The sequence below is a fragment of the Pempheris klunzingeri genome, chromosome 2, assembly GCF_042242105.1.
Source record: "Pempheris klunzingeri isolate RE-2024b chromosome 2, fPemKlu1.hap1, whole genome shotgun sequence".
NCBI classification, from domain to species: Eukaryota; Metazoa; Chordata; class Actinopteri; order Acropomatiformes; family Pempheridae; genus Pempheris; species Pempheris klunzingeri.
The window spans coordinates 24,331,827-24,346,772 of record NC_092013.1 but is presented as its reverse complement, the minus strand read 5'-3'; the positions used below and the strand labels follow the sequence as shown (position 1 = coordinate 24,346,772).

The 14,946-nt window shown below is 41.3% G+C and overlaps 1 protein-coding gene across 1 annotated transcript; it reads left to right on the top strand.

Moving 5' to 3' along the window:
* Positions 1-5,319: 5,319 nt before the first annotated feature.
* nicn1 (nicolin 1) lies at positions 5,320-11,706 on the top strand. The gene is made up of 7 exons (XM_070850799.1): positions 5,320-5,376; positions 5,908-6,057; positions 7,125-7,304; positions 9,968-10,081; positions 10,495-10,563; positions 10,771-10,875; positions 11,544-11,706. The coding sequence occupies exons 2-7, from the start codon at positions 5,911-5,913 to the stop codon at positions 11,583-11,585; spliced, it is 657 nt and encodes a 218-aa protein (XP_070706900.1). The 5' UTR covers positions 5,320-5,376; positions 5,908-5,910; the 3' UTR covers positions 11,586-11,706.
* The last annotated feature ends 3,240 nt before the right edge of the window (positions 11,707-14,946 follow it).

Sequence of the window (14,946 nt, the reverse complement as noted above, 5' to 3'; positions counted from 1 at the left end):
CTACTGGACATGTAAATATATCTTTATAAAGATTGTGGCTTATGGCTTTAATTATAGATTATTGGCACCTTCAAAGAGTCTTCTCATAATTTTACCATGAGAAATATTCATCTCTTCCCTCGTTCTTTCACTCCTCTAATGATAAAATGCAGAAATCGTAATAAAGCATTGATTTTTACACCAAATAAGTAAATCTTTCTTGGTTTATATGGTCTATGGGCTGTGCATGTACATGTACGTATGTATTCGTAGCGACATTCGGCCCCACAGAGGTCAAACTCCAAATACTGAAAAACCAAATACACAAGAAGAAATTTGGGGTGAGATCGGGATGCTGTATAAAGTTCTGTCAACATCAATCACAGATACAGGTCGAATGAAAATTGTTGTTGTTGTTGTGAAAATTGTTTCACTAAACTGTGGCAGACCTCTGAAACATGTCATCATAATGTTGGTGTTAATTCAGGGCAGCAATCCTAATTTGTACAGCAATTAAAATCACAGAGCCACATCTGGGAATCTGGATTTCAGATTTTTTGTTCAATCCCTTTGTTTGTCTCTGGTTTTGCGTTCTGGTGTTTTTGTGAGAGCTTCTTTTTCATTTGACTTTTATTATATCTAACCTGTACAAGTGTTACAATAGTCTATTTACATGTGATGTCATCGCTGTGTTTTTCATTCTTCCACTTAGATACTGCTTTCACTTGAAAATCTTTATCACTTGAATGTCTTTGAAATAAACCACTGTAAACTTTGAAATTGAGTTTTTTTTGTTGTTTTTTTTTCTCTCTCTTGCTGCTTCAATTTTGAGCTTCCTCTGCACTAATTGGTTCCATGGATGGCTTAAGGCTTTAACTTGGACGCGTTTGAAATTGTTTTCACATTTTGGCACCTCAAAATGTCGTCTAATTTCACCATAACAAATATTCTCTCCCTCCATTCTCTCAAGGTTATCCTCTGTTTGCTCAAAGGGTAAAGCAGCAGGGCTCTGTCAATTGCATGTTTCTTACATAAGAGCAGCACCTCAGTGGCGCTCTTATGTGAGGAACATATCATCGACCGGGCCGAATGAATTTTCCCTTCCGTCTCAGAGGTGCTTTACCCAGCGGGGTAGGCAGGTTCAGAAATGATACAGACGGAGACAGATAGAGAAAGAGTCTCCCAGCGCAGGAAAAAAAAAAAAAAAAAAAATCCTGGTCCCTGGTTTTTCTGGCTTAAAAAAACAAGTTCTTATCGTGGAGAAACCAGACAGATGGCACTGACAACTGGCAGGAAAAACACATGGACTGACAGAAAGAGAAATTAAGAAGGCAAGAAAGAAAAGGAGAAATGAAAGGAGGGAAGAAATGAAGGAGGAAAAGAAGGAGATAGCTCAGAGTTGGATAGAAGGAGAAAGCTAAGAGTCAGACAGACAGACAGACAGGCAGACAGAGTGAACGCCAAGGGTATGGGTCTCAGAGATAAAAAACCCCTGGACGTTGCTACTTGGACATGTAGGGGCTTTCTCTCTCCCCCTCTCTCTCTCTCTCTCTCTCTCTCCCTCTCCCTCTGTCCCCCTCCCTATCTCCTTCCCCCTGCCTCCTCTAAGCCCCTGCAGCTATACGCTTGCTTTTGCAGACCATCTGGGAGTAAGGGGATTGTTTTTTGCCAGCTTCCTACACTGACTGATCTGGCGGCTTTGGAAAGCCCTACTCCCTCTGCTTCAAGCACAATAAACAGAGCGGATGAATGTATGCCATTGTACTGTATCTCAAGGGGGGTGAGGGCAGAGAGAGAGAGAGAGAGAGAGAGAGAGAGAGGAGGGGAGAGAGCGTAGGGGGTTTTTAGAGCTGGAGTGATAACAACACAGTTATGGAGGGACTGAGGAGGAAAAGCTGAACACTGAATGACGTGTGCGGCAAGACAGAGCAGCACTTCACTGCTCTGTGAACGGAGAGTCGTTTGCAATGTTACTTAATAATTTCAAGAAAAACATTTCCTCAACTGAAAATTGACAATAAATAAAAAGGGCAGTTAATAAAGATGTGCTCGTCCTTTTAGCCCATTATTTAGTTTAAAAGGTGTTGAGGCAAACATCACACGATGTGTGAAATCTGCAATGATTATCCAATATGTGGTGTTTTGCTTTGATAATATGAACTTCTGTATCGAAATGTGTAAAGTAAAACAAAAAAGTCAATTGAATTGAATTAAGCTACAGTGAAATGAGGTATTCAGCATCAGTACTGCTGTCCAGTGACTCCTGGGTGGTGTACATTCAAAACAAACAATGAAAAATAAGAATCATAAAACATATAAAACAGCCAATATAGTGTCTGTCATACTGCACCGTGAGTATCTTTGCTTTCCCGTGCTGATTATCTCTCAGGGTTATTAAGCATACCGGTAAATTTACAAATCTAATACACTGCAGTGGATGATGTGGAACATCAGGTAATTTGTTTCAAATTGATACGAAACATTCCGTTTCAGTTTTATTCTGTTTCAGGGGATATCATTACAAGGCCACGGAGAAATAACACCTGATGTGTGCTGCTGACTGATAAAGCCATAGGTGTGCTGTCTCACCCTGATACCGAGGCTGCACACCTGAATCTCATTTTGACGGGGGGGAGATTGTGTCCGGTGCGGGGAGAGCCGTAATATATCATTTTTCGGCAGATGGGACATTTTCAGAGAGGCGTGGAGACGTGAATGAGGCGATGAGCTTAGTGAACAAGAAGCCTCTAAATCTTAACATATTATTCTCTCACTGACGTGTACCAGAGGACGGTACGTGGAGCAAGCCTGCCCTCTGCTGGTCAGATTTTATTATGACACATGAACATCCTGCAACAGCTGCACTGCTTAGTTACTTTGGACCCCACCAAGAACAAGAACAACGACAAACTTTTAATGATGATCTTCTATTAAACGGTTGTCAATTTTATATATTATATTTACAATTATATATATTTATATGAATAAATAAATACATCACTTATATATTTTTTTTTTACATAAACAGGAGGCATCTTTAACCCTTTCAAGCATTAATTATGATAACCTCAGGCAGGATTTTTCACTAAGTGTTTTTATTCACCTTTAGGCATGAAAAACAAGGTTTGAACTTTTTTTTTTTCAACCCAAATTTTATAAAGACACTGTTGGCCATAAAGTTGGAATAATTGTTCAATACCCCCAATTTTTTTAAAGCCTGAATACACAGTTTGCAAAGGTTCATTGTGGTTTAAGTTTCACTGTGATATGTTTGGAAGAGTTTGATCAATAAAGTTGAGAAGATATACACTTTATTTATCAAGAGTAAATCACATTGTCACAATCATTTCAGTCCAGTAGTTGAAATATAGCTGGTGATGAATGATGTACAATTCAATGGACATGTGATTAATCATAATTTCCTCACAACATGAAATCAATACTTGGAAAATTTAGCAATTGCATGACTCCTTAGTTGTTACTTGATGTCACCATTTTCTTACCTGCAAGGGTCTCTTTTTATAGAAGGTTTGAACAGAAAAAAATTAGCAACTTGGTGTTTCTGTTTGTCTGTCCACCATCTTGGTTTCACTCTTTTTTTTTTTCACTTGCAATGGCTTCCCACTGGGTAGCAGTGTATGAGGTGATGCAGTGGCATCCACTGTAGTGGCTGATGTGTTTCCCAATCCTGGTCTTGGGGGGCCCATTGCCCTGCAAGTATTAGATGTTTCTGCAACGTGGGTCCCTGGGAGGAGGATTGGAAAATAAGTGTTTAAAAGATGTATAAATAGGTTTAATACAGTCAGGTCCATAAAGGTCCACAATGGATTTGAAATCAAACAATAAGTTTTGCATAAGTGCACACTTTCAGCTATAATTTGAGGGTATTGACATCCAAACCAGGTGAATGGCATTTTATGTGCCCTCCACCTTTTTAAGGGACCAGAAGTAATGGCTGCTCAACTGTTCCATGGCCAGGTGTGTGTTATTCCCTCATTATGTCATTCACAAGAAGCAGATAAAAGGTCATTTCAAGTGCGGTATTTGTGTTTGGAATCTGGTGAGGTCAACTCTCAATCTGAAGTCCGAAGAGCTGTCACTATCAGTGAAGCAAGCCACCATTAGGCTGAAAAATCAAAAAAAAAGAAAGAACGCACTGGTCAGCTCAGCAACGCCAAAAGACCCGGAAAACATTCCCTGGTCCAGAAAAACCCCTTCACAACAGTCGGCCAGAGCAAGAACACTCTCCAGGAGGTCGGCGTGTCTGTGTCAAAGTCAGCAGTTAAGAGAAGACTTCACCAGAGTGAATACAGAGGGTTCACCATAAGGTGTAAACCATTGGTGAGGCCAGATTAGAGTTTAGAGCCTGTGCAGTTCTGGAACAACATCCTATGGACAGATGAGACAAAGACCAACTTGTACCAGAATGATGGGAAGAGACGCGTATGGAGAAGGGAAGGAACTGCTCGAGATCCAAAGAATACCACCTCATCAGTGAAGCATGGTGGTGGTAGTGTAATGGCGTGGGCATGTATGGCTGCCAGTGGCACTGGTTCTCTTATATTTATTGATGATGTGACTGCTGACAAAAGCTGCAGGATGAATTCTGAAGTGTTTCGGGCAATAATATCTGCTCATATTCGGCCAAATGCTTCAAAACTCTTAGGTGCACGCTTCACGGTGCAGATGGACAATGACCCGAAGCATACTGCGAAAGCAACCAGAGTCCTTTTAAGGCAAAGAAGTGGAATGTTCTGCAATGGCCAAGTCGGTCACCTGACCTGAATCCAATTGAGCATGCATTTCACTTGTTGAAGACAAAACTGAAGGGAAATTGCCCCGAGAACAAGCAGGAACTGAAGACAGCCGCAGTGGAGGCCTGGCAGAGCATCACCGGAGACGAAACCCAGCATCTGGTGACGTCTGTGGGTTCGAGACTTCAGGCTGTCATTGACATTGACATGTCACTGGATTTGCAACCAAATATTAAAAGTGACGATTTGATTTATGATTATGTCGGTTTGTCCAGTTACTTCTGCTCCCTTAAAAAGGTGGAGGGCACCATTAAAAATGTGTTGTAATTCCTACACCGTTCACCTGATTTGGATGTAAATACCCTCAAATTAAAGCTGAAAGTGTGCACTTAAAGCACATCTTGATTGTTTCATTTCAAAACAGAAACGCTGAAAAAAATTGTGTCAATGTCCAAATATTGATGGAGCTGACTGATTAATTATAAGGAGGCAGTAGAGCGTGCTGCTGGCCCTTTAAGACTCTCGCTGTCGCCTTGGTTACAGTCAGGAAGTAACAGAGTGTCTTTAGCATGTCAACCTCTGTCATCTGTCCTCAGCCTCACCGTTGCTTTTTTAAACTCTGACTCCTACCTGACAAAGAAAGGTAAGCTCTGCCCCCAATACTGTTTATTTATTCCTTCGACCCCTGTTTCGCCATTAACGCCGAACTAACCCGTCAGCTGCTGCTGCCGCTGCTATCTCCAGTTTCCTCACTATTAGCTTCCGCGCTGACGTTATGCTACCTTCGTGTATTAGCACGTCTCGCGCAGCTGATTTGCAGCATAACAACACCATTTTTTTTTAACATAGCGAGTCATCCGTGTTACTGCTCCTGCTCTCTGCTCAGCTATGTCGCTGTCCATGGTGCTGTGACAGGCCAGCTAACGTTAGCTAGAGAGCATCACAGCTTTACAGTGAAATAATGAAAGATTTATGACATTGACAACAGTTTATTGTCTCTATTTTGTATATGTATTACGTTGACGTGGTGACGTAGGTATGCATACACACGATGGCGTGCACAAATATACATGTACACGTGCAGGTAGGTCAGGGTGACTGGTGAGAAATCAAATGTAAGGTGTGTGATTTGAATCTAGTGTGTACCTGTGTAAATGTGTGTCCCCCCCCCCAGAAGATGAGTGGAAGCACTGATGACATCAAGCCTGTGAGCTGCACGATCAAGCCTCCGGTCCACCTACAGATTGGAGACACCAAAACAGAACCGTGTCACTCCGGTGTGTCTGTGGTAGATGTTGCCCTACCCTTTGGAAAGCCTGTCAACGTAAGACACTACTTGGCACAGAAACCACCATTCAGTATCATCAAAAAGTGGTGACCATGCTGTATTATCTTTGCTAAATTCTTGATTTTACCACGATGCAAAGCACATTATGAGATTGGATGAGAAATGGCTGGAAAGTCTCTTTCTACACACATCCAGACAAAAGGCCTTACAGGCGCACACACACTGTAACTTGATCACTTGAGTTCCTGTCATCCCCTCGTCTGCTGATGAGGTGCTGATGATTTTTTTCTGTTTGTGCGGATCCTGGTGTCAAAAATCTATCTGTCTAGAACAAAGTACTAGCACATCGCTAATCTGCAATCTAACCAGAGTGCGCCTCCCTCGACCCTCAGCGTGCAGCTCGATAAATATGATTCTCAAAGTGCCGTTTTCTCTGAACTTTCTTTTTCAGTATCTCCGGCGTCCCCCGGCAGCGCTGTCTCATTAAGAAGAAAACACACACACACATAAAAACAAAACATTTGTTTAAATATAAAGCTTGCATTCCCTGTCTTGAGAGAGACTTCAAACATTTTGGGCACTGACCTACTTCTTAGCATTTAGTCCTAATTAAAAATCATTTTTAATGCAGAGTGACTCCTCATTAGCTCAAAGCTTCAAAGGCGTACGCCTGCAGTACGTTTATGCATGAAGGAATTATCTCTACCAGGAGTTTCAGTGGTGCTGTCTTTAGGTTTAAATGGTAATACTGTGATTCGGCAGACTCTCTCTCACTCTCTCTCTTCTTAAACAACGGGTTAAACCCAACTGTGGACTGGAGGCATGTTTCTTCTCGCTTTAATGAGTCTGACTGCAACTCTATTTTTACTGTAAGTGTCATCTCGTCCATTAGGACACCAGAGAGAGCTTAAGCAAATCATAATTCATTTATTGATTACATTTGAAAGATCAATTCCAAATGTCCACTTAAATCAGATCCCGATAGCATCATATCATATCAAAAAAGTAATGTAGCATAGGGACTCCAGTCCCCCCCCCCCCCCCCCCCCCCCCCCCCGATACGCACGGTATTCATAATTTACGGGCAATGTTTTATCTTTCAGATTAAAGAAATCACCTTTAAGAACAACTACACAGCCTATGTAACTGTGCGTGTGTTGAAGAGGAGCCCCGGGCAGGAGGCCCCTGCTAAGTGGTGCACTGCTCTGAGAGACCTGCCTTTGATGGACAACCCCCATACTGAGGGAGGCTCCCAAGACTACTACTCCATTCACAGGATGCAGGTGGCCTGAAGCATGTGTGTGTGTGTGTGTGTGAGATTGACTATAGAGTCTTGTGTCCTTAATTCATCAGATGAACAGCTGATAATAGAGTAGTGGCCTTCTGACTGTGAGGTTGATAGTTTAAAGCTCCAGACTGTGTCAAAGCTCATGTTAAAACAGTTTAAGGGGATCCACTGGTGGCGGAATTTAGTTTCAGGTGCCAGTGGGACATAAAAATCCATGAGTTTTTGAAGACCTAAGGCTTTGATTTGAAAATGCGAATGTAGAAAATCTCAGAATCTCAGGCACATAGTGTTTCTACACATGACAACTTAACCTTCCTGTTGTCCTAAGGGTCAAAAATGACCCGCCACCGTGGTAAACAGCAGAGAAAACCCCCGAAACGCTCTGAGATGACTTGTGTTGAATGTCAAATGAAACTGACTTAAGTTGACTTGAATTGATGAATAACAGGTTGTTTCATCATGTAAACTAGATTTGGGGTTTAAAATTCAATTAAGCTGCATTATTTGAGGGGTTTAGAGAAGGGGAATATACAGAATGTTAAGACATCACAAGGGTTAAAGTCCCCTCCATTAGAACATGGTTGAGATTTAAACGTACATATTGCACACACACTGACAAGGGATGTCTTAGTGATGTAGGTGGAACATGTTAGAGTTTTTAACAATGACCTAAAGCACATCTTTCAATAACGATAGAATGACGTCCATAACGTCAATTCAGCTCTTCAGATTATTGGCTTTTATTCAAAGTGCTTTTCGATTTGCCTCCCGTTCACCTGTTGTCACACAGATGCACCAGTTGTGACAAGCTGTCACTGCCCTGACTATAGCAATCGTCTAACTCCACTCTACCTCCACCCTGAAGGGCTGACTACATCTACATGAGATATTAGAACTCTGTAAAGACTATTCTACTTGCAAATGTGCTCATAGCAACGGAAATTATAAGATGATACCACATTTTTCTTGTTTTGTTGGTCCAGAGTCGTGTTCAGCCAAACCTTCTCCGTGTAGGCACTGCTTGGCCAGCCCTGAATATTTATTTCTCTTCTATCCCAAGTGAGCATTAAATGATAGCCCACTATTCTACACAACTGTAGCTGAACTCCACACTGGATCTGTAAACCAACAGATCCCATTAGGCAGAAAACTTCCACTGCCTGCCAGAGCTTAGTGCAGTTTATTTTACCTCTCAGGCAGCGTTGGATTCAGTCCTGCCAACTCGGCAGGAAAGTCTCAATTGTACTGCGCTGTAATGTTGATATGTGGAGACAATACGAGCTGAGTTATCTTTTTCATTTCTTCCATTAATTTCTTGTTTATTCTCTCTGCAAGTAGAGCCAGATGGTGAATGGTGATTTAAATTGTGTTTACCTCAGATGGTGCTCCAGGTCTGATGTGTAAATGATGTTTATTCTGTTTATGGATTATTGTTTGTCACATTTAGCCTTAAGGATGTATCCTGGGACTGTGTAAGGGGACGTGAACCCCTGTATGAGCCAAGCAAATTCACAGAATTACTTTAAAAACACAAATCCAAATTTTATCCGATTAAATTCCTGCACGCAGTGCCCACCAATGTCACTGTACTGTATTTTGTTTGGGTAGCAGCAAGGTGCAACTCCCCCGCCATGGCTGCCAGCCACAACTGACTGCAAACAATGTGTACCGTAGGAAGCATGCTGCAGTTATCCACCTAATGTTTTCTCATCACGTAGCCAAATAGAGGAGGTTGTAGCTCAAAATATAGAACATTTGTTGGCAAAATAACATGATGAACCCTTTCATGCATAGAGGTCACTACAGTGTGCAGCTATTCAAAAGCTGTTTTCTTGTATATGCATGAGTTTTGATGGCATAGTTGCATATCAGCCACTACAGTGGATGCTATTGCATCATCTCATACACTGCTACCCAGTGGGAAGCCATTGCAAGTGAAAAACAAAGAAGAGTGAAACCAAGATGGTGGACAGACAGACAGAAACACCAAGTTGCTAATTTATTTCTGTTCAAACCTTCTATAAAAAGAAACCCTTGCAGGTAAAAAAAAATATGATGACATCAAGTAACATCTAAGGAGTCATGCAATTGCGAAATTTTCCAAGTATTGATTTTACATTGGGGGGAAATTATGATTAATCACATGTCCACTGAATTGTACATCATTCATCACTAGCTGTATTTCAAGTACTGGACATGTAAATATATCTTTATAAAATATGGGTTGAAAAAAAAAAATTCAAACCTTGTTTTTCATGCCTAAAGATGAATAAAAACACTTAGTAAAACAATCCTGACTGAGGTTATCATAATTCATGCATGAAAGGGTTAAGCACATTTTGTTAACTAATATCATGAAGTGTTTACTGACTCTGCTTCATTAATCAAAACTGACGCTGGGACCGTTTCTCTTCATTCCTTGTTGCTGTTGGTGAAGAGCATGTAATTTAGAGAGCTCACACCAAAGATACCAATACAATTAGCTTAGTGTCTGTGGTTTCCATTGGTCACACAAGAAGTCACAGCAAAAAGCTGAAAAAAGTTCAAGTATCATCAACTCAGATGGCAGCATCAAATACATGTACGTGTTTTTACAGAGAAACTTGCTTGTTTAACTGCCTCATTTAGTTAATTCATTCTTTTCTGTTTTTTGTACAGATGCAGGTAGAGCCGGATCACGTGGTGTCTGTGAGACTGATCCTGAGACAGCCGTCCTCTGCCTGGCTAACCTTCAGCCTTGAAGAGATCAAAATGTTCCCTCATACGGAGCCAGTTAGTTTTCGCTTTTGTTCTGTTGGCAGAAAATGTATTCAGAACTTTAGACGATCAAGTAAGATAGCAAAGGCAGAATAATGTACTTCATAAGGTCTAAATGCCACTGAGAGAGGAGGTAAGAACTCCTCTAGCTTTTATGTACATGACATCAGAATGATATGCCAGGGAATGTTTGATTTGTAGTGTAATTATGCTCCTGGCTTTAGATCACTGGAGTGCAGAGGCAGGCGTAACTATCTACGTTGTTATTCTCGGCGCTACCACCAGATGGCGCCAAAGTAAACTTTTCAAATCCCAGAATTAATAAATGGAAATTTGAAATCAAGCTAATGAAAATATGTCAGCTTGGTGATTGAAACATTGGACTTAACTGCATAATTAAAATGGCATTTTCCTGGTCCTCTTTTCAGGATCCAGAGAAGGAGGTTTCTGATTGGCTGTCTGACCTGACCGTGGTTGACCAACACCCTGACCTGGAGGTAAACATGTCTGTCTGTCTGTCAGTCTGTCTCTGTAACCACGGTTACAGCTGAGGAGACTTAGGTCACGACATTTTTTCAAGTCAAGTTTTTACAATTCCAAACAATTAAACCCATTTTTATGGCAGAGCGGGGAAGGAGGGACTTAGACTGATGCGTGGCACCAGCATTGTGTGTAGAATAAATGTTCTCCTGCGTGTCTCCCAGGGCCTCCCAGACCCCCAGACTGTATCCTCCAGTATCCAGCAAATGTGGGCTCTGACTGAGGTGATGCAGAGCAACCAGACCACCGCCTCTATCGGCCGCTTTGATGTAAGTCTGAAGATCACCACTGCTTTCAGCTAGTCTGATATTGAAATTTAGTTGACACAGAGGCAGTCAAGGGAGACATTTTTCTTCCTTGTTCCCAAAACCTATGTTGTAAAACACCTTTCGAGGACACAGTGATGTAATTTAAGCTCTGTTATATATTTTTCTGGCTTACAACAGCAGCTGTGTCAGTTTAATCCTTGTTTTTGTTACGATACTTCTCAGGATTTTGGCCTTTGCACTTTCAGATGAATTTCCGAATTTCAGTTCCACTTAACAAAGATTCACACTGGCTCAGTTGTTTCTAAAACCAGGGAGACAATACTTTATATATATGTTATACTTTTTACTCTAATATTATACTTTTTTATTATATACTGTGGGTCATCTTGCAAACAAGCAGAAGTGTTTTTTTACACTCAGTGTTATGCATCGAATCACACTGTTTGAAAGTTGAAAGTTGGAAACCAGCATTGTTCACATCCATATTTACCAGCAAGCTGTCTTCTTCCTCCCTGCCTTTGTTGGCACATTGTTAAATATCTTTCTACAGGTTGCATTACTGCCACATGTACATCTGTACAAGCACATATAGCCGAATTACTTGACACCTGTTCGAGTATTCAGGGCTTTTTAAGAAAAATCTGTCTCTTTGTCCTTTGTTTCCCCAGGTGGATGGATGCTACGATATCAACTTGCTCTCTCTGACGTAACATGGCCATCTTGTGTTCGTACATCTGCATGGAGCTCATTTAATGGAAGCCTTGAGAACCACAGTTCAATATATAAAGGCGTCACAGCAAAGACCCATAACATGAATATTCTCTCGCAGAGAGGGGCACTCAAGCACTCTGTGTTGCCTTTTTGGTTTTTCATGTTAATTTTCATAGCACAACTCAAACATTGCATACACCTAAGCTTGTACTAAGGTGTGGGTTCCTTGTAATAGGTTTCTAATATTTATCATTAGTGTCCTCTGGGGAAAAAGCACCATTATGTCTGTGAAATTGCTGTATTAACTGCACAATACGTTTTAGTTGTTTGTTGAGCTAGACTCAGCAATACCTCTGGAATCCTGCACTGAGTGTGGCATTGTAACACTGTAAATGGCCTCTTATTGTTATTGTCAAGCATCAGTATTTCCAGAAACCATTAGATGATTTGTTCCCGTAATTGGTTGACTTGTGCTTAGGTGGGCCATCAGTCTGTGGCTCAGATAAGACATTGAATGTATACACATATAAGTAACAAGGGAAAGAGTACAGCATATTGCACGTTATGTAGTCCACTATGAAACACTTGGTGGCAGCATTGGATTATATGAATTCAAGGTGTGCGTTTGTGCGTATGCGCTGTTATCTTCTGTCTTTGTGAGGACCAATAGAAATTAAACAGCATAAGAGGAAAGTGAGGACATTTTGGTCAGCCACCACTTCTTAGTTGGTAGTCATTTTTCAGGTCAGGAGCTAAGAAATACACTGTACACGAATGCATGTGAGAGAGGGTCCTCACAAGTACTGAAGTACAAGTATGCATGCGCGTGAGTTTGAATGAAAACTGACGAAGAAGAAGGTGGATGTACTTTCTGACGTGTTATATTCAGATCTTGTTGCCACACGTCAATAAAAACAGTTCTTGCCTTTGCTTCGTAGCGCATGACTGAGCAGTTATGAAACACTATTAACTTTGGGAATCATCAGAGAATATGGAACTCAGACTCTATTTAGCAGCTGCTGCTGGGAAAAAAAATATACGTCAGACACTGTTCTTATTTTACTTAAGGAGAAGAACAATACTGTAGATTCTCGAGAGATTCCCTCAGCAATGCTGACTGAAGAAAAGAGTGTATTTTTTTCTTCTCCTTGTTGTTTTACTCAGCAGAGAAGCAGCCTCATTCTAACGCAGGAACATTCGAAATGGTTAATTGGTGGTGATGTAATTTCAGAGACATTCTGACAACTGACAGTCACAGTAAATGCCTGTAAGCATGTTAAACATCTGATTGGACTCCACGTACTGTGCAATAGAAAATAAATAGGATGAAGATACAAACTTTTTTCTTTTTACTAAATAGGACACATTCATATTTGAATCTTAAAACAGTAAGTGCTCTGTATTTGTACGTCACCTTTCTAGTCCTTTCGACAACACAAAGCGCTTTTCCATCACATCCTCGTTCACCCGTTCACACATTCATACAGGAGAAGTCTAAGTTGGAGGAGACTATTCTTTCATACACGTTCACACACTGACGCAATGCTTCAGGAGCAACTTCCGTTCAGTGTCTCACCCAAAGGACACTTCGACATGTAGACTTGGAGGAGCCGGGGATCGACCCACCTGATGGATGACCCGCTCTACCTCAAAGCCACAGCTGCCCCAAAAGCAGTTTGAAATTTTTAACCAGAAAAAAATTGTAACTGCAAGATCAAGAATTTCTTTCTTGATTCAGTTTTATTAGTGATCTTAGTGGTCTTTGAATGTGTGTTTATTTCCTAAGGAAATGTACCCTTGCTTCACTCATGGCAATGCTAACGGTCAGAGTTATTGAAGCAACAGAAATGATTTTGTCCTAGGCCTCAGGCTGAATAGAACATCACTCTGAGCTTGGCAGTTAATCCCTGATTTGCACTCACTCACTCACTCACTCAGTCAATCTTTATATATAGCGCCAATTCATAACAGTGTTATCTCGAGGTGCTTTCCATAAAGAACAGGTCTAGACCAAACTCTTTAATTAAGAGAGAGACCCAACGATTCAGGATTTAAAAATAAAGGATTCAAGAATCCCCACATGAGCAAGCATCAGATATTATATTAGGCAACAGTGGCAGGAAAAACTCCCCTTTAACGGGAAAAAACCTTGAACTGAACCAGGATCAGAGGTGGGCGGCTTTCTGTCAGGGTCCGTGTTATAGTATGTAATAGTTAAAATATGAACAACAATAACACAACTAAAATTTGTAAAAAGGTGGCTGTGGCTGTGTCTGATGATCCGCAGCAGTGATTCTTGAAGCCAGAGAACCAGAACCAGGATCACGACCACAGGAACCTGAAAGATGAGAAAAGCACAAAAAGGCTCCGGGGAAGATACCAAGTTAGTAGCAGACATTAAAGAGACATGTACCATAAGGATGGACAGGAAGAGGAGGAGAGAGGAGCCCAGTGCATCATGGGGAGTCCCCCGGCAGTCTAGGACTATAGCAGCACAACAAGGGGTTGGTCCAAGGCCTGGGCCAGCCCTAAACTAGCCTACTCTTAAATGTAGAGAGGGTGTCTGCCCCCCGAACCCGAACTGGAAGGAGATTCCACAGGTGAGGAGCCTGATAGCTGAAAGCTCTGCCTCCTGCACTACTTTTGATGACTTTAGGAACCACAAGTATTTCTGAATTCTGGGGGCGCAGTGCTCTAGTGGGGTAGTACGGTACTGTGGAGGAGAGGGATTTTAAACTCTATTCTGGATTTTACTGGAAGCCAGTGAAGAGAAGCCAATATGGGAGAAATATGATCTCTTCTCCATAACTCGTCAGTACATGAGCAGAAGCATTCTGGACCAGTAGGAGATACCTTGAGGACTCATTGGGGCAGCCTGATAATAAGGAGTTGCAATAGTCCAACCTGGAAGTGACAGATTTGAAGACTAATTTTTCTGCATCATTCATAGACAAGATGGGCCTGATGTTAGTAATATTACACAGATGTAAAAAGGCAGTCCTGGAAATATGTTTTATGTGGGAGTTAAAGGACAAATCCTGATCAAAGATAACTCCCAGATTACTCACAGTGGAGCTGGAGGTCAGAGTAACGCCATCCAGTGTGTGTGTCTCTATAGTGTTTAGGGCTAAGCAGAAAATTGCTGGTCATCCAGGACTTCATGTCCTTAAGGCAGACTTAGAGTTTGGTCAACTGATTGGATTCATCTGGCTTTATTGATAAATATAATTGGATATCATCTGCATAACAGTGGAAAATAATGGAGTTTTTCCTGATAATATTACCCAGAGGAAGCATAAATAAGGTAAATAACATCGGCCCAAGCACCGAACTTTGTGGAACTCCATGTCTAACTTTAGT